General features: G+C 35.0%; 1 protein-coding gene across 2 annotated transcripts in view; it reads left to right on the top strand.

Moving 5' to 3' along the window:
* The window catches only part of LOC149785900 (gamma-tubulin complex component 2-like), a 109,858-nt gene that overhangs the window by 62,799 nt on the left and 25,383 nt on the right, over positions 1-21,676 (top strand). For both annotated transcript variants that reach the window (XM_089976110.1, XM_089976109.1), the window contains exons 20-22: positions 53-203; positions 5,445-5,624; positions 10,428-10,501. In XM_089976110.1, coding sequence (XP_089832236.1) covers positions 53-203; positions 5,445-5,624; positions 10,428-10,501 — 405 coding nt within the window. The remainder of the gene's footprint in view (positions 1-52; positions 204-5,444; positions 5,625-10,427; positions 10,502-21,676) is intronic.

Here is a 21,676-nt window from a genome sequence, read left to right as displayed (position 1 = left end):
AAATATTCTTGATTTGTTAGCAACATTTCTTAATTGTCTTTTTTTTCTTCAGGTCGAGATGTGAAATGTCCCAATGCTGAGGAAATAGTCTTTACATTAAAGGAAAGAACATACTATGACCAGATAGAGAAAGCATACAGTTATGCCAGTAAACTTCTCCTTGACCTTTTGATGGAAGAAAAGGACCTGATGGCTAGAATCAAGTAGGTTGTATACATATATGGAAAAAAAATTTTTTGTCATTTAAGAATGCTGGATTGAGAGTTGTTTTGCTAAAGTTAATGTGATTGATTAAGTATTATCTCAAAATTTGATTCAGGATTATTGTGGATTGATAAATGACAATCCCGTGATAGATTTTTCATTAAAAAATGTGTGTACGTGATGTATCATTCTTATCAAGATACATATACGTGCCAATAGACCTTACGGCATCAGACTGATGATTTAAATGTAAAAATAAACTCCAGCAGCGAGTGAACCTTTTAAATTGAAGTTTAAACCACTGTAAATTCATTTATTTTCATGGAAATGTATTACAAAAATTGTGAGAATGATTATTTTGTCGGTACTGAAAGAGTTTTGTTCATTGGATTTTTAGATCCTGTGGAGGTATCACCAGGTGTGCTTATGGTATGGTCCTTCATCCACCATGTGTTGTTCATTTCTATTTATTTAGGTGACTAAGGCTCAGATGTATACACATCAGCTTTCCAAATCTAACAGGCAGACAAATGATCCAATGCACAATCAAGAAATTTGACTGTCTGGGAGCATTAAAAACAGTCCGTTAATAATGACTGTTTGGGAGCATTTAAAATAGTCCCTTCTTAATGATTGTCTGGGAGCATTAAAAATAGTCCCTTCAGAATGAGTGTCTGGGAGCATTAAAAACAGTCCCTTCAGAATGATTGTCTGGGAGCATTAAAAATAATCCCTTCAGAAAGCCTCTATTTGGGGCAAATGAACCATCACTTTGTCTCAGATGAATAAAATTGGCTGTTCATTTTACTGCCAGATTTAATCTGTCTAATCTCTTGGGTCATGTAGTCTTTAGCACCAAGTACCAAACTGTGTAACCTTGCATGTTTAGAAATCAAATTTCATTTTACCTCTTGGCATACAAATTGATCTATTGTTAGAGAGTGGCATCCCTCACATTGATGTCACTCATGTATAGAACATACCTGATTGTGCATCGATTCTATAGGTTGGACCTTAGTGTGCATACCTTGCCACTCATGTACAATGTATGACTTGTACTCTGAAACACAAGTTTTTCTTCTTTGAATACATTATCCAATACATTCCTAATGATAATAAATTATTTTCAAAGAAACATATATTACTATAAAAAAATTAAATAGATTTATTATGATAAACTGTATGTGCTTGATTATAATTTGACCTGATCATAAGTTGCCCCTACCCCCTTTATTAGGACTACAAAAAGCCAATTTCTTTTTGACCCTCGTATGAGTCAGGTGTATGTTTTTCAATCAGATCTGTCTGAAGGGGTCATCAGTGAGTCTTGAGCTGCACTTGGGAAAAATAAACTGGATAGATGTATATAGATTAATAGAAAAAATAAAGACATAACCAGTGTAAAATACAATTATTCAGTGAAATATGTCACAAAAACATTGACAACCTATAAGTTGCACATCTGTTATAATACAATTCATTAAAGTTACTAATGCCTGACATTTTAGATCCATTTATATGATAAATCCATGAATTGAATTTAATAGGTCACATACTGGTATAATAATATTAATTCTGAATATTCCAATTCAAAATATCTCATATGTTAATTCAACATGCTTTACAAATAAACACGGTTAGAGTGTCCGCCTCAGATGAGGGAGGTTGTGTGTTCAAACCCTGGCCAAGTCATACCAAAGACTTATAAAAATAGCGCTAGCAGCTGCCTCGCTTTGCACTCAGCATTAAGAGGTTAGTAATTCACAGTATCTTGTAAATGTCACTCTCTAATGTCTTCTGGTACAAAGTCCAAGAATTCATCCTCCTTGTCTGATACATTTCTGATATCCTCCATTGTTGTCTAGTCAGTGTCTGTCATCTAGTCATTGTAAATATTGTACAACTGTTTATGCAGGTGCTTGCGTAGAGACTGAGCTTGTAAGTAACACTTTAATCATGCAGTTTGTAAAATCTATTCAAGGCTGCAACCGATTGATGGCAAGATCACAGAGATTTCAAATAACCATCCTTTGTTACTTAACACTGAGCAAGTATCAAATTTGTGGCCAGATGAAAGGGTTGTCATGTGGGGGGAAAAAAGCTAAGGGATTAAGGTAAAAAATGCACAGGAAGTTGTAAAACTCTGCTAGATACTGAACAGGTACATGTAATAAATTTACGACTATCAAAAGGATTGTCAGCTTGAAAAGAAAGTGGGTGTGGCCTTTACAAGCCAAGTGCAGTTTCAGAAAATTTGGGGCAGTATCACTTGGGATTTAAATATAACATATGTAATAGGAACATACAAATTAAATCAAAACCTTTATTGCATCAAAAACAGTATTTATTTACACAGACAAACACAAATACAATTGAGGTTGTTATGAGCTTGATAATGGAAGCAATATACTTGCTGGTAACACCCATCATAAACAGCATTAACAGACAATTTACTTAGCAGTGGGTATTCAATTTACCTATTCATTGATATCCAAATAACTGTAGATACAGATGTTGTGTAATGAATACAGTCATGAAACAGATAAACACATTGCATACCATATAAGCATTTCTGAATGGGAATAGTTGCCTGAAAACATAAAAATATTTTGAACTGACACTATTTTTGTGTTTTGTAAACATCTGGAGCTTCCAATATTACGCCTAGATTTATCAAATTGTTTTGTATGTTGCGCTTATAAGATGATCACTGCTCAGGATGAATGGAATTTTCAGTAAAAAAAACTTCAACTCACAATTGAGTATAGATAAACTATTAACTTCTTAACAAAAAATAAGATTTGAATATTTAATAATGACCCAGTATGAAAGGAATACACTCACTTCTACATATTAATGACCCAGTATGAAAGGATTACACTCACTTCTACATATTAATGACCCAGTATGAAAGGATTACACTCACTTCTACATATTAATGACCCAGTATGAAAGGATTACACTCACTTCTACATATTAATGACCCAGTATGAAAGGATTACACTCACTTCTACATATTTTCCTACTGCTTCTGGATCATGGCACAATATTTTAAGTTTGGATTCCTATTTTCAAGGTCGTAGTCACCGCTAAATGTTTTAAGTCTTCCATCAACCATCATGCCTTACAATTAGTATAGTTAGTAACATTGGAACTGTTTCAGAAACTTACTATACTTATCATCATCGTCATTATAAGGTGTCCACAAGATCAAAGTCAGGTCAGTATTTTCTGTTGTGACTCTATGGTCACAAACTTAAGTAACAGAAATGAAGCAAAACCAACAAGTTTGATAAACTTAACAAACAATTTAAATATCAAAGTCATAAATGAAAATGTGAGAGGAACTTCCAGTACTATGAAGTGAATCCAAACTAATCCCTATGAAAGTCCTTAATGAGTAAAAAGCTCCTTATAAATTTCAATACCAGAAATGTACTTCACTTTCTCCTTATATACACCGTATATTGTGACTTTAATTCGCAGTTGACCCAATGTGACATCATACACTATTGATTTTGCATCAATTAAGAATGTTCTTGTGACCTTGCACAACCAATGGGAAGCCACAAAATTATTCTAGAGACATCGATATCCCATCAGTCATGGAGAAACTATGCTATAGGCACCATTTTAAGTCTTATTATTAAGATTATTATTACTAATTGTCAGCACATATGTAAACATCTATTTATAGATTCTATGTCATACTATACTCGAGTCAGGATGAACACATTAGGCTATTCTGCACACATTACTGCCATCAATAAAAATTATTTTTTTTTAAAATCATGTACCAGAAGTTACCACAAAAATATGGATATACATAACAATTTTGCATTTTCAATCACACTATCCTTTCTCTTTGGTAACTTTATGACCATTTGAGCTTTAAAAATGAAACTTATAAATTATCATTAGAAAATACATTGTATACCACATTGGGGGTTGTATCTCTGAGACCATGGTCATGAATCATTATTTTCAGTTTTTCATTAGGTGTTGCATTCCATATTTAAGGCTAAAGTCACAGGAATATATTTTGTGGTTGCTTTTTAGAATGAATGGGGGTGGGGGTGAGTTTGATGGCACATTTGCACAATCCTGGTTATACAGTGCCTAGTAAGTTAGGCATACCCAAAATGACATACAAAACAAAAATTAAACCATAAAACTCCTTAAAAGACCAGGTTTTGATACAAACCCTAGTCTTTTAAAAAGAAGCATCATCGTGTGGTACATCCCATGGCAAGTAAGGTTGTTTCCATTAGTTGCCTCTGACATGCATTTGGGTCAATCAGGCCTATTATATATCTACAAAAGGGGATCAGCCTTGTAGCTTAAAAGAGACTCTGCTTTTTAGCTTAAAGGGGGTTCAGCTTTGTGGCTTAATAGCTGTTAGAGGTTCAGGAATGGACTATGGTATTCTTGTTTTATTGTTTGATGGCATTTCAGTTCAATATTACTTACTAAATTTTAATATGGGAACATCATCCTATACCCTCTGCTCCATTACGTCCCATAAGGAGCATGCATACTTGCCACAGTCATGACTAATAATTGATGGGTTTTGACAGCTGTCTTTCTGTCCATGGGGAGGACCACTCTAGGCTTATTTCCACCAAGGCAAACAGATGACCTTTTAGCACTTCTCTTGCTAATACAAACAGATTTAGCAAATGTCAGTTTTAGCTTGGAAGGTCTGGATTTGCAAGCTAGTAGATGTGCACTTAATGCTTTATGATCAGGTAAATATTATTAAAGAAACATATTCTTTGCTAAAAAGTGGTATCACATAAATTCATGCTTTTATTGTCAAGTCTGCCTTGGTGGAAGCTAATCATAGTGGTCACTTTGGCATCCATATGTGTCCATCTAAATGTCCATGTGTACCCTAGATCATGGTCAGTGTAAAAGTTTTTTAATTTAAGGTCATTTTTAAAGTTTTCTATGTTAAAGCTTTTAATTTCTTGCTTAATAAAAGATGGGCTTGACAAAAAAGGGAGTCTCTTGTTTCCAAGGTTATGCTGCACTTGATGTGAGAAGTTGTCACTAAGCAGTGTATGAATAAAGGCTACAACATTGTACAAATAGATCAAGTCCATTGTTTCAGGTCTTAATGGGATCAGTGTTCAGTGCAAGACTTTAAAGTTGATTTTTTTAAAAGAACTGTACTATACAGGTTTTTTCATTATTTATTTCTGCTAAATTGTCCATTTAAGTCCAACGCTCAATTTCAGGTCTGTGAAGCATTATTTCCTGTTGGATAAGGGAGACTTTATTGTGCAGTTTATGGACATGACAGAGGAAGAGATGAAGGAAGGGATTGAGAACATTGTTGTCAATCGACTGGAGAGTTTGCTGGAACTGGCCCTCAGAACAAGCACTGCAAATATTGACCCCTATAAAGATGATCTCAGGTAGGTCGACTGGAGAGTTTGCTGGAACTGGCCCTCAGAACAAGCACTGCAAATATTGACCCCTATAAAGATGATCTCAGGTAAGGTAAGTCCTGGACTGTTCAGTTTATGAGTTTTAAAAAAGTTTTGTTGGATGGTGGTAGTGGTGGTGGTGAAGAGAGCAGTGGCAATGGTAAATGTGACATCAACAGTGATTCTAATGACATGAACACCATCAATCCTACCACCAACACTACTAAAGGTGATTCAAATGAACTGTAGGATTCAAACTTTCAGCATACTTCTGTTGAATTGCCACCAGTGACTTTCACTGTCTCCAGTCATGGCTTATTTCAGCAAGCAGAAAGACAACTTGGACTGACAGTGCTCATATGCTAATTTCAGTCAAAGAAGTATTGTAGCTAGTGCCTCGCTAAACTGTAGTGGTGGGGTGGTTTTTTTTCCGTGTGAAATGACATTATTGTACGACTTGGAACTAGCTACAAAAGTCAATTTGCAATTGATTGTTACAAATTCTTACCTTTATTGATAAATTAGAAAAAATTAATATACTAACAGTCTAAGTTGGTGTACAATTTTCATTTTACCAGAGCGGAAATGAGGTGAGAGAGAGCATCTCTCAGTTGATAAAGTGATACATACGTATATTACTGATAGAGTAACAGTTTTTGTGCCATGTAAAAATACTTCATTTATGCCAAATGCCTAATTGTTATACAAATAATTTACTTTATTTTTAATGCAACAGTTGAATTTTTTTTCTATCTGGCTCCCAGGCCACAAGGTTTTGGGGTCTTTTTCCCTTATATTGTTGTTAAATCATTAAATTAGTTAATCATCTCCCTCGCTCTTCCTCTTCTTCCTTTGCATTCATTTGTATCTGATAATACAAATTATTTGTGATATTTTGAGTAGGGCATCTTTCAATATCAGTAATTACATGTTTTCTGTGAATAGAGTACTTTTGTACCTGTATGTTAGTCTGTGATCATCGTTTCTATGAACCAGATTAATGGTTTGAGTTTAAAATAACTATGTTCCATGGTGTTAGAAAAAAGAAGACCCTCGAACCAGCTTGAAGGTTTGCTTTTTGAAATAACCGTTCTGTAGCATTAGATAAAATGAATCAATTGCAAAAGTTTAGATAAGCGTTAAACTGCAACGGCAAAATTTACTAACAAATCATGGATACAGTAGTTGACTTGACATCTTATTATGTACAGTACCTGGTCATGCTGTTTAAGCAGCTATTTATAGTATCAGTTGAATAGAGCTGTTCACATGTGAATATCTCTGTGGAAATACAGTTAGTTAATATGGGGATGAGATGAGAGATTAATTATAAATTCTTGCATTTCCATTTATCATAGAGTCCTTTCATTAAAGTGATATATTAGTCGTATAGTAGGGTTGGTTGTTACAGACAAAATATGTTATAATATGAATAAGGAGACTGGAGAAGTCTAAAAGTAATATTAATGGTCCTCTACCTATCACCTACCAGTGTTCCAGCTAGAATAAAATAGAGGGGCACCTCATCCTGCCTTTGTTCCCTCTACCTCTCACCTACAAGTTTTCCAGCTAGAATAAAATAGAGGGGCACCTTATCCTGCCTTTGTTCCCTCTACCTCTCACCTTCCAGTGTTCCAGCTAGAATGAAATAGAGGGGCACCTCATCCTGCCTTTGTTCCCTCTACCTCTCACCTACAAGTCTTCCAGCTAGAATAAAATAGAGGGGCACCTCATCCTGCCTTTGTTCCCTCTACCTCTCACCTACAGTGTTCCAGCTAGAATAAAATAGAGGGGCACCTCATCCTGCCTTTGTTCCCTCTACCTCTCACCTACAGTGTTCCAGCTAGAATAAAATAGAGGGGCACCTCATCCTGCCTTTGTTCCCTCTACCTCTCACCTACCAGTGTTCCAGCTAGAATGAAATAGAGTGTCACCTCATCCTGCCTTTGTTCCTTCTACCTCTCACCTTCCAGTGTTCCAGCTAGAATGAAATAGAGGGCCACCTTATCCTGCCTTTGTTCCCTCTACCTCTCACCTTCCAGTGTTCCAGCTAGAATGAAATAGAGGGGCACCTCATCCTGCCTTTGTTCCCTCTACCTCTCACCTTCCAGTGTTCCAGCTAGAATGAAATAGAGGGGCACCTCATCCTGCCTTTGTTCCTTCTACTTCTCACCTTCCAGTGTTCCAGCTAGAATGAAATAGAGGGGCACCTCATCCTGCCTTTGTTCCCACTGCCTTTTTATAGTGCTCCTCTGCTTTTTTAAACTGCTGTTGTAGCGTCTTAATAAATAAAGTGTCATTTTCAGATGCCAATTTAGTTAAACTGGTTGTTTTAATTGATTTTCAAACTTAAATCACTCGCTTTATTGAGCCTGCACCATATAAGGCTGATTGATGTTAGACCTATTCAGGACAAGGTGGAACTGAAAAATGTCCACCTTCATCTCTCCACTTCTGGACCAATCAGTTTTGATGTGGGACTTTATTTTGAAGCACTTCTTGGACTGAAATCAGATTTGATTTGGGACTTTATTTTGAAACATTTTTGGATTGAAATCAGATTTGATTTGGGACTTTATTTGAAGCACTTGGATTGAAACCAGTTTAGATATTTGACTTTTATTTTGAAGCACTTTTTGGACTGAAATCAGTTTTGGTATGGGACATTATTTTAAAGCACTACTTTGACAGAAATCAGTTTTGGTATGGAAAGTTTATTTTGAAGCACTTCTTTGACTGAAATTAGTTTTGGTATGGGACTTTATTTTGAAGCACTACTTTGACAGAAATCAGTTTTGGTATGGAAGTTTATTTTGAAGCACTTTCTGGACTGAAATCAGTTTTGGTATGGGACTTTATTTTGAAGCACTACTTTGATGGAAATCAGTTTTGGTATGGAAGTTTATTTTGAAACCCTTCTTGGACTGAGATCAGTTTTGATATGGGACATTATTTTAAAGCACTACTTTGACTGAAATCAGTTTTGGTATGGAAGTTTATTTTGAAGCCCTTCTTTGACTGAAATCAGTTTTGGTATGGTACTTTATTTTGAAGCACTTTGACTGAAATCAGTTTTGGTGTGGAAGTTTATTTTGAAGCCCTTCTTGGACTGAAATCAGTTTTGGTATGGGACATTATTTTAAAGCACTACTTTGATGGAAATCAGTTTTGGTATGGAAGTTTATTTTGAAACCCTTCTTGGACTGAGATCAGTTTTGATATGGGACATTATTTTAAAGCACTACTTTGACTGAAATCAGTTTTGGTATGGAAGTTTATTTTGAAGCCCTTCTTTGACTGAAATCAGTTTTGGTATGGTACTTTATTTTGAAGCACTTTGACTGAAATCAGTTTTGGTGTGGAAGTTTATTTTGAAGCCCTTCTTGGACTGAAATCAGTTTTGGTATGGGACATTATTTTAAAGCACTACTTTGATGGAAATCAGTTTTGGTATGGAAGTTTATTTTGAAGCACTTCTTGGACTGAAATCAGTTTTGGTATGGGACTTTATTTTGAAGCACTACTTTGACGGAAATACGTTTTGGTATGGAAGTTTATTTTGAAGGACTTCTTGGACTGAAATCGGTTTTGGTATGGGACTTTATTTTGAAGCACTTCTTTGACCGAAATCAGTTTTGGTAGCCCTTCTTTGACTGAAATCAGTTTTGGTATGGGACTTTATTTTGAAGCACTTCTTTGACTGAAATCAGTTTTGGTATGGGACTTTATTTTGAAGCCCTTCTTGGACTGAAATCAGTTTTGGTATGGGACTTTATTTTGAAGCACTTCTTTGACTGAAATCAGTTTTGGTATTGGTTTTTATTTTGTAGCACTTCTTTGACCGAAATCAATTTTGGAATGGGGATTTACTTTAAGATGAGCATGATCACATTTTTACTTTTTGACAATTTTTGGGATAAAGTTTCTTATAGTTATGTCCCCTGTTGTCCTTCTAACTTTGGGCTTTGATCGCATCATCTGTGGTGAATGGACACATTTCTTGCTTAGAAGAGAACTGTTCCTATCTTCTCAAACTGTCTGATCAAGACTCATACTCAGGCTGTAGGTCGCTTACTGTAAAGGACTCGAACAACTCCCATACTAAGGCTGTAGGTCACTTACTGTAAAAGGACTTGAGCCACTTTCATACTCAGGCTGTAGGTCGCTTACTGTAAAGGACTCAAACAACTTCCATACTCAGGCGGTAGGTCGCTTACTGTAAAAGGACTCGAACAACTCCCATAATTAGGCTGTAGGTTGCTTACTGTAAAGGGACTCTAACAACTCCCATACTCAGGCTGTAGGTCGCTTACTGTAAAAGGACTTGAGCCACTTTCATACTTAGGCTGTAGGTCGCTTACTGTAAAGGACTCGAGCAACTCCCATATTCAGGCTGTAGGTCACTTACTGTAAAAGGACTCGAACAACTCCCATACTCAGGCTGTAGGTCACTTACTGTAAAGGACTCGAGCAACTCCCATACTCGGGCTGTAGGTCACTTACTGTAAAAGGACTTGAGCCACTTTCATACTCAGGCTGTAGGTCACGCACTGTAAAGGACTCGAACAACTCCATACTCAGGCTGTAGGTCACTTACTGTAAAAAGACTTGAGCTATAATCATTGACCTTTGTTGATTTTTGTCTTGCCTCCTTAAATGTGTACCCTACAAATCAGTCAGACTGTGACTTCAGAGTAGAGGAGATTGGCTTTCTTAATGGTTCAGTTTAAAAAAACAACCAAAAAAATATTATTTGGCATGTAGAATAAAAATTAGTTTTTCTTTTTTCAGGGTTAACCTACTCCCCTACGACTTAATCACAATGATGTTTAAGATTCTCTCCATAGAGACAAACATGGAAAAAGGTCAGTATATAAAAATATTCTTATAAAACTTCTATACCCATCAAAACTTTTGTTTTAGTTTCAACTGTGGCAACAGCATTAGATGATGAGTGTTTTTAGATACTTTTCCTTCACTATAACTCCACAGTAACTAAAATTAGCTGATATTCCATGTTGGTAGTGTTATCCTTTATGAGATTTTGGATTTAATGTATGCATTAGGTATATTTTATCATTTTGGATTTAATGTATCTATTGAATTAACTGTCATTTTGGATTTGATGTATCTATCGGATAAACTGTAATTTAGGATTTAATGTATCTGTTGGACAAACTGTATCATTTGGATTTAATGTATCTGTTGGATTAAATGTAATTTTGCATTTAATTTATCTATTGGATTAACTGTAATGTTAGATTTAATGTATCTATTGGATTAACTGTAATGTTAGATTTAATGTATCTATTGGATTAACTGTAATGTTAGATTTAATGTATCTGTTGGATTAACTGTAATGTTGGATTTAATGTATCTATTGGATTAATTGTAATGTTGGATTTAATTTATCTATTGGATTAACTGTAGTTTTGGATTTAATGTATCTATTGGATTAATTGTAATGTTGGATTTAATTTATCTGTTGGATTAACTGTAGTTTTGGATTTAATTTATCTGTTGGATTAACTGTAATGTTAGATTTAATTTATCTATTGGATTAACTGTAGTTTTGGATTTAATTTATCTATTGGATTAACTGTAATGTTGGATTTAATGTATCTATTGGATTAACTGTAGTTTTGCATTTATTTCTATCTATTGGATTAACTGTAGTTTTGGATTTAGTGTATCTGTTGGACAAACAGTATAATTTAGGATTTCATGTATCTATTTGACAAACTATCTTTTTGGATTTAATATATCTATTGGATTAACTGTAAATTTGGATTTAATGTATCTGTTGAATATAAGTTTAGCAGTTTTGAGGGAAGTTTATGTTTACCATAGAAAAATATTTTACACAATCAGGATACTGTTATCTCTGTTTTTTGGTGCATTCAATGCAATGGGGACTTTGGTAGTTCAGACGGTAGAGCATCAGACTCTGAAACCAAAGATCTTGAGTTCAGTACCCACCCTGGCCAAGCTGCCTCAGTTCATCCGTGGGAAAGGCACTTAGCTCCCATTTCCTTGACATGATATAGCCAAAAATGTGTTAAAATTGCTGTTAAAACCAATAAAACAAAAGCTAAAAAGATGAAGCATGTAATATATGGACCCCTTTATCAGCATGTTGAAGTGCCTTACAGGACCACAGCAGGTACACCTCTCCATCAATAACTCATGCACATTAAGGTCCAAAACATGACCACAGTATAAGCATGGGTGCAAGTTACCAAGGAAACTGAAAACATAAGAAGGGGATGTCATCCTGGCTAGACATCGGCAATGGGGGTGGGGGTGACTTTTAAATGCTTTGATACTCATTTTGTAATCAAGAATAAATGTCAATAAAATGTTTTACTAATGAAGTTGTTTTTCTGTAGAAATTAGCTTTTCTTTAAAGATTACCAACCATTGAAAGATCGTTAGAAACATTACTCCAAGAGTTTTTGACACACATGTACCACTGAAAACATTGTGTATTAGATCACTGCATTTTGCATGTGATTTTGGATATATTCAGGTGTTATTTTTGAGTCACAACAAAACAAGATTCCTTTTCTTAAAATCTAGTGACATTTAATTTATGTAATAACAGTCAACATCAAAACTCCATTTTTTGTTATTATTAGTAAAATATTGATGCTACAATTTCAGCGCAAGTAATAGTGAAACTTCCGTTCATTCATGAGCAGACCTCTGAGTGCCAGTTTGGAACTCTTAAGTAAACTGCAAACTTTAGAACTCCCTTCTCCATTATGAAAAGTATATTGTTTTGGTCATCATTTTCTTCACATTCAGTAAATGGGGTAGAATTCTTTTGGTATTTTCTACAAGGAATAAATGGGATCAGCTCCTCACCCCACATTATAAGTAGGTTTGCAAGTTATATAGGCACATATTATTGAAGTTGAGGTGTACAGTTCATATTGTTCCTCGATCATTTGTGAGCCACAGTGACTGAGTGACTGATTCGTTAGCATGTGGACCTCTAGATCAAGAGGGTGCATGTTGAGATTGTATATCCAATCAGCTTGTGTTGTGATGTGCCCCTGGGCAAGGCACTTTACAGTTGTTCTTGCAATAAATAACCAGTGTTACTTAGTACTAATATTTAGTACCCTTACTCATACCTCATGGACAGGGTACTAACATGAGCATATATGTGTCAATGGAGCAAGCATCACACCCGGCGCTCTTTTAGCCCAATAATAACATTTTGAACATATTCCTTGTAAATAATCCAATAAATTGAGTAGTCCTCTTATTTAATACCGGAATTATCAAAAATCATTGTAGAAATATTTGGAATCCTTCAGTATGTAGTAAAAACATCAGGGTGCTGTAGCCCCAGATTTTTGTGTGAGTTGTTGGTTAGTTTTTCTGTCACAGGCAAGAGTAGGTTTGCGGTTTGCAGACAGTAAGTTGAATATTGTTGATTTTTTAAGTGTTTTGGTTTGAAGCATCTGAATTGTAGAATACAAAAACTGAGGTGTACACTTTTGATATAAACAAGTTTTGTTCTATACAGCTAAAAGATTCAGTAAAAATAAATGAAAATTGTTACAACTCTTTATTATGTCATTAGTGATTTTTAGTGTTAAATCTTTAAACATCTGCCCCCCCCCCTTACGATTAGTTACTTATTTTATTATTTATTTTAAAAATTTCATACATATGATACTTGTTTGTACTAGTTCAGTTGGAATTGTATGATTAGATATTTGTAAAGTGATGAGTCCAAGGCATCCAACCATGGCACTGCTGTTGGTATTGAAACAAAAACTATTTTAGCAAATATCTGCAATTGTGGAATAGTTGCCTCGTTGTTGAACTTGTAAACATGAAGTATTGAAATCAGTGACATTTATCAAAAAGATAATGCTGTCTCATTTCAACATCTAGGTATGTATAATTTTTCAATCTTTTTATCCTGCACAGTTTTTAAAATTGTTATCAGTTTCGTACTAGCAACTTTAATTATTATATTTTTGTAATAATTACCTAATATTTTCTTGTTTGAATTTACTGTTGTTTTTAATAGCAATGAGTATGTAGTCAGATTTATAATGGTTAATTCAAACACAGACTTTTGTATATAATCCTGTTGCAAATGAGTGAAAATGGCATTTATTTTTTATTGGAAAAATATTCTTTAATTTTTGTAATGAAATTGACATCTTTTTGTAAAGGTCATGGATATTTTCATGTTCAAAATAACCATTTGTAAACAGTGAAAGAAAATAATTATGGTGTACCCAAGGCATGGATATTTTAACATATTTATTCCATTAGAACTTGTAACCTGACAATTTTATGATTTTGCTCAATCACATATCATAACTTATATCAGTTTTTCACATGCATGCTAAAAGGATGTGAGAGAATGTTTTTTTGAAGCTTGCCTGACCACAATGCCAAGTGTTACGTTATGGCCCTACATGCATGCTAAAAGGATGTCAGGGAATGTTTTTTTGAAGCTTGCCTGACCACAATGCCAAGTGTTATATTATGGCCCTACATCTGGTATGTGTGTATTTACCAGCTTTATGTGCAACCTTGTGCTCTAAATATCATAGTTGAGCAAGATTGCACAAATGTCTAAAACTGAACTATTTGCAAATATTACTTCATAGCATTGGAGTTTAGTTGCAGTGGAGTAGTCTACACCTTGTAGTTAGACAACAACTGCATGTAGTGAAATTGAAATTGAGTCTTTGTTTTATTCTTGATAGTTTTGTACTTCAAAAATACCGAGAACAAATAAGTTTAGATTATTTGAAACAATCTTATTTACTTTTAGCTCTATTGGTCATGGCATTTTTTCTGTCACACTTGTGTCTTACAGCTTACACACTAACAAAATGTTAATTTTTATCACATTTGTATTCACGTATTTCAGATTTGTTTAAGCAGCCACTTATATCAGTATTCCAAAGGTTTGTCTGAGGTTAGTGGGTTACATGAATAAACAAGAAACAGTGAGAAAGTTTTATGAGAACATAGCAGTAATTGTCACCCAGTCAGTTAGTCCATGTGTATTACTTCTTGTAAACTACTGGAAGGATTGCAATGAAACTTTGTACACATTCAACCCATCATCTACTTGGTCCCAAGTTAAAATGTTGCCCCTCAGACATACAATCTGGCTACTATGGGGCCATCTTCAAAATGTTGCCCCTCAGACATACAATCTGGCCATCTTCAAAAAAGTTTCTTGCTTCTTATGGTTGTGTTGATGTGGAATTTTCACTAAAAGACTTGTTTCGCCTAGTTTGTCTTAATTGAAAATGGTTCTTCTGACATCATGGCAGCCATGGTGGCCATCTTTAACTTTTTATTATTATTAGGTTCTTACAATAATAAATAATAATAATAATAATAATAATAATAATAATAATAATAATAATGACTTTATTTACAGAAGGTAACACAATCAGATGAAGAACTAATCTACCTTTGACAAATGTACAGATAATACACATGCATACCTATACATAGTAGCATTTACATGTATAGACACAATATATTTACTTTCTTTCCTTCCACCAGATGGATACTTGCCCATAGATATTGAACCCCCATAGTCAATATACATGAAATATGCAATTAGTGACAAAATAGATGAGTAGTATATTTAATACAAAAAGGCTTACAATATGATAGTGTCACCAGTATAGTAGCCATCTTGAAAATTTTCTTTTGCTTCATCTTTGGAATGGATGGTTGTGGCAATGCTGACTTTTCATAAAAAGATGGTTTGCACTTTCAACACTTCATTGGCTGTATCGTATTGAGGAATATGAATTATGTCCCTTTCCCAGGGCTCATTCGCCATATTATGTTGAAGAATGGAGCCATGTCCCTTTCCTAAGGCTTTATTGGCTATATCATGTGGAGGAATAGGAGTAATGTCCCTTTCTCAAGGTTTTAGTGGCTGTATCATGTTGAGGAGTGGGAGTTATGTCCCTTTCCTGAGGACATACTGAGGCAGCTGACCTTGGCTGGGTATCAAATCCATGAACCTTAGATTGTGATTATGATGCTGTGCCAGTTGAGCTACCTCAAGTCCCTTTCACTGGAAGATTTCATATAATATCTAATTTTTTTCAAATGAAACCAGTGATGATCTAACAGTTAAAATGGTCATTCTGGTAGCCATCTTGAAAATCTTGTTATTGCTACTAATAATAAACAGCTGGTCCTACATAAAACATGGTGGTCATCTTGAAAATATTTTTTCTGCTTTTCCTCAGTGGTTGGTTGTAGCTAGATTGGGTTTTCTCTGAAAGACATGTTATGATGTGTACTTGGTCCTTATTAAAATGGTGCTGATCAGACATGAACATTTTCCAAATCCTTGCTACATCTCCTGAATATACAGTCATGGTAAAATTGGATTTTCATTTGAAGACTTCTTATGATATTTACAAGGGAGTAGCCACATATTGATGTCATATGAGGAAATTTCCTTACAAATAATTTTCTCCAAAAAATAACAAGGAATATGGCACATCTTTTGCTTGGTAATCGAAGCCTTGACTCTCATCACAGCTTGTAATCACTTAAGAATGTAGTCATAAAGTCCTCTAGTGTAAGATTTTCTGAGAGAGAAAAAGGTAAATAAGGTCACCCCTCAGGTTTTTTTCATGTTGTCTTTTTTTGTGCCAGCTATAAGACACAGAGTGGAATGTTGCGATGTTGTCCATCCATGTGTTACAAAATTCATTTCTATGTAATAACTCCATAATCTAGTTACCAAACATTTTGTGGATGCATTAAACTTGGAGTATGGAAGAACTGTGGTGATTTGGGGGTCAGAAGGTCAAATAACAAAGTCACTGAAAGAAGAACAATGGTTTTCTCACAATAACTCTTGTTCCCCACTCTCATTACCAGACTTTGTGGATGGCTTGCATTGGGGAGGGTCAAAAGGTCACAGCTACTTCACCAAAAATTGAAGTTTTCGATAATTTACCTTAACTAAAGTTAGTGTGTGACTGAGTGAAGAAGAAGACTGTTGTGGAGGATTTGTTCTTAAGTTATGGAAGAGGCCTATTTTTAAGGGTCAAAAGGCCAAAGGTCAGGTTTTTGTTGTTTGAAGAACAATTGATTTTGCGGAAAACTTTTGTTTTAGGGTATGTTCTTCAACCACACTAGTAAGAAAATAATGTTTGCTGCATATTTAGTTTAATTCGAAACTGCACACCTTGACCAAAACTCATTTGTCCTGAATCAAGCATACTGTTACGGGTGAAAGCTCTCCATGATCTAAATTCGTCTTCAGAATGTCCCCACAGGTTGATCTTCCAAATGGTACAGATCCATTGAGGTTGGGATGGTATGGGGTTAAAGTGGTTGGAAAGCGTTTGGTAGGAAAAAAATTAATGCATGGGATACTAAATTTTAAATTTATGATTTACTCATATGCAAGCAAATGGAAATTTTGTATGGTATTCATTTCACTCAAGGCTCCTTGGATGTATTTCAGCTGAATCACGAGTTAATACTTCACTCCATAATTCAGTGCCTTCTATGGAAACCCGAATAACTGTTGTAAACCTGAATAACTTAGTCATTATATTCCACTGCTATTCAATTCTTACAATTGCCTGATAGGAACAATAGTGGATAGCGGGCACTGAATTATTTGAATGAGAGACTTAGGCTGATTCTATGCCTCCATGTATATTATTATACCATATTTTTTCTCTATTCCCCCACCCCCTTTGCTTCATAGAAAGATCTTTTTTTAATAATTTTGTTACATTATCTTGGCTTGGTAGTCGTCAGTCAGGATAATTGGAATTTTGCCCATGCTAAATTCGCTGACAATAACTGCATTTATTTTTATCTCTACAATTCAATACAGTTACAGATGTATGAATGGCTAAAAGAGAAACACATTCCTTTAAGTTGAAAATTCAAAGCTTAACCAACAACTTCTCCCAACTGCTGTCCTGTATGGAGGAAAATACATTGTATATTTCAGCAGCTTCATACAATTTATATATGCTGACCAATTTTCATGTAGTGAACACTCCGGATGCTCAGTCATTTAGAAAAGAAAGAAAGAAATAACCAATTTGATCCCAACTGATTTGTACCGAGTAAAACAAGCACAATAATTTTGTCAGTATTTAATTACTTGACGAAAGATCAGAATATCTGATCATATTTTTGGAGTTGTCCATTGTGGGTACAGGTTTCCTTTTTGATGCTTACTGTTAGTGTTAGAACATGTCTGAAATACATGTACATGTACCAGGATTTTATTACATCAGTTATCTAGTTCATCATCTGATAAATTATGTGTTGTGATAATGGAAGCACTTTCTTTTTTTACAAAATTTACAAGAAGAAATTTATGTATTAATAATTCAATGGATGTATGAATCATATTAAAGGATCAGAATTTTTAATTGTTCAATTAAAATTTTCGTGCATAAATATAGTGTCAAAATTACAAACTTTTTAGCTTCATGGGGGCTTTGCCTCACAAACTCTCCACCAGGTCATTTCCCTGGACCCATATGAGGACATGGGTGGCCCCCTTGACCCTAGGTCTACTTTTCAGTATTGTAATTTTCCCCAACTTTCACCCTTGCAACTCAACAAGTGCCTACATAAAGGGATATTAAACATGTTACAGGCATATAATCTGCCATTCATTGTACTCATGTTCAGACATAATTTATTTATCTGCCATTCATTGTACTTGTGTTTAAACATAATTTATTTATCTGCCATAAATTGTACTCATGTTCGAACATGATTTATTTATCTGCCATTCATTGTACACATGTTAAAACATATTTTATATATCAAACATGGTTTATTTATCTGCCATATATTCTAAACAAACACCGAGGTCCAGAAGTCTCATATCATGGATTGATTGATTGATTTATCAAGTTTCTACTGTTTTTTCCTCCTGGAAACATGGTCCAGACAGTTGTCCTCCTGGAAACATGGTTCTAACACTTGTCCTCCTGGAAGATCCATTTTTTGGCCACAAAATTTAATCCAAGATGCTGATGTATTTATGAGAGTCAATGTTGCCCTCATCTCGGGTCTCATTTTTATCACCGTTGTAGGTAATGCACCCTTAACACATTGCTAAAAAATTGCTGATGGTGATTGTGTATTTTACAGACCTAAACACTTGGTTCTCATTAACTATCAGGTTTTCTCTAAATATAACTTTTAACTTTCAGTTCCCATTAACTATCAGGTTTTCTTTAAACATAAGCTTTCAATTATTGTCCAGAATAGCTTTAGTTTGATTGCTAAAAATTACTTTTGACCTCTGGTTTGAATTGATAAGTTATAAATCTTTGTACACCTTTATCTTTGATTTGAATTTGTAAGTTATATATCTCTGTACACCTTTACCTTTGATTTGAAGTGATAAGTTATACATCTCTGTACACCTTTACATTTGATTTGAATTGATAAGTTATACATCTTTGTACACCTTTACCTTTCATTTGAATTTGTAAGTTATATATCTCTGTACACCTTTACACCAGTAGCCATTGTAAAAAATCATGCTACAGCTGTTTGTCCAGAATGGATTGTTGTATCAACATTGTTTCTTTTAAACATCGTCTTTCTTGCATGGTGTTTTCCCTAAGGACAAATGGTTACATGTGTTTCTTGTATTTTCTCCAAATTCAACACATGTGGCTATTTCACAATGTAAATAAATGTATATACAAAACGTCACTATTGAAATAAAAATGTGGATCTCATTGGCCGCTACTCATGAGCTATAATCTGAATGAAACACTGTACATAACTATTGATTTTCAATCTGTGCTTGGCTGTTCCCTGCATAAGAGTGTATATTGTGCATGGTCCCAGATCAAGAAGAAACTGTAAGGCTTATACCAGCCGTAAAGACCTGACCTACATTACGTTAAATCTGTGCAATGCAGATCCTTGCATTAGAGTGTATTCTGGGCTGATCCCAGCTATATGTATGGTAGGCTGATCCCCATATAAAAATATTCTGGGTTGATCCCGGATTAAGTGAAATAATGCTGGGCTGATTCCAGCAGAAAGAAGGCATTCTGATTTTAAATTACATGTATCCTAGCAAAACTAATTAGCTGGGCTAATCCCAGTCTACATGATTTGTATAATCTGGGCTGATCCCAGTCTACAAGGCTTGCATGGGCTGATCCCAGTCTGCATGGCAAGTATAGTCTGGGCTGATCCCAGTCTACAAGACCTGTTTAATCTTAGCTGATCCCAGTCTACAAGACTTGTATAGTCTGGTCTGATCCCAGTCTACAAGGCTTGTATAGTCTGGGCTGATCCTAGTCTACAAGGCTTGTATAGTCTGTGCTGATCCCAGTCTACAAGGCTGATATAGTCTGGGCTGATCCCAGTCTACAAGACTTTTATGGTATGGGCTGATCCTAGTCTACAAGACTTGTATGGGCTGATCCCAGTCTACAAATCTTGTATTGTCTGGTCTGATCCCAGTCTGCAAGGCTTATAGTCTGGGCTGATCCTAGTCTACAAGGCTTGTATAGTCTGGGCTGATCCCAGTCTACAAGGCTTGTATAGTCTTGACTGATCCCAGTCTACAAGACTTGTTTAATCTTAGCTGATCCCAGTCTACAAGACTTGTATAGTCTGGTCTGATCCCAGTCTGCAAGGCTTGTATAGTCAGGGTAGATCCCAGTCTACAAGGCTTATATAGTCTGGGCTGATCCCAGAAATTGCCCAGTCTGAATGTCGCAGTGTCAAATACTGTTCCTTGCATGATACTGGACATAATCTAGAGTTTTAAAAACATTATATGTAAACCCTTATAAGGAACAGGTCTATCTTTGAAAGTATGAACATATGTATGCCTATCAAAACTATCACATCTTGAATTTAAAGGTAATTCACGACGAAATGCTCCGCAATGATCAAACCATGAATTCTCCACATGGCATCAATCAAACAAATGCCATTAGACACACACTGTATGCACTGGTGATGACCAATAAGAAGTGTTCTAATCATGCACACTGAATGTGATCTTACAGCTGGACCCATGTAGATAGTGAGTTAAGGTGATCTTACAGTTAGACCCATGTAGACAGCGAGTTAAGGGGATCTTACAGCTAGACCCATGTAGACAGCGAGTTAAGGGGATCTTCAGCTAGATCCATGTAGATAGCGAGTTAAGGGGATCTTACAGCTAGACCCATGTAGACAGCGAGTTAAAGGGATCTTACAGCTTGATCCATTACAAGTGTTAATTTATGACTAGACAGTTCTAAGTTTATATCATCACATCAAACAGCAATATTGTTAATACTTTATGGTAATTAGTTAGATAAAGTATATTCTAAAAGAGGGGTAAATAGATAAAAGTAAGATCACCAAGTATTCTAAATCGGGGGTAATTAGATACAAGTAAGATCACCAAGTTGTGTATAAACTTAAATAATTATCATCGTAGCTGGTTTTGAATGAAAATGCGGCTCATCTGACCGCCATTATGAAAAACTTGTAATGACTACTGTTCATGAATGAGTGGCCTATTGACATTGGGTTTCAATAAAACACTTCTGTAATAGTTCTGAAAGGAAAGTAGTAATGGATCTACCCACCAATGTAGTCGCCTTTTTGGAAGGATGTTGAAAAGCAGATTTGTAAAATCAAGTGAAAACTATCTACTATGCTACTTGGTGTTTGTAATATTATTCATGTCTTCTTATTGATAAGTTTCATATTGAGCAAAAGCTTTTGTAGACTGTATTATTTTTATTCTTCCCAGACTATTTTGTACACTGTTTTATTTCTATTCTTCCCAGACTATTTTGTACACTGTATTATTTCTTTTCTTCCCAGACTATTTTGTACACTGTATTATTTCTATTCTTCCCAGACTATTTTGTACACTTTTATTTCTATTCTTCCCAGACTATTTTTTACACTGTATTATTTCTATTCTTCCCAGACTATTTTTTACACTGTATTATTTCTATTCTTCCCAGACTATTTTGTACACTTTTATTTCTATTCTT

The sequence above is a fragment of the Sinohyriopsis cumingii genome, chromosome 12, assembly GCF_028554795.1.
Source record: "Sinohyriopsis cumingii isolate HCF-2022 chromosome 12, ASM2855479v2, whole genome shotgun sequence".
NCBI lineage: Eukaryota > Metazoa > Mollusca > Bivalvia > Unionida > Unionidae > Sinohyriopsis > Sinohyriopsis cumingii.
This window is presented reverse-complemented; position numbering and strand designations above follow the sequence as displayed.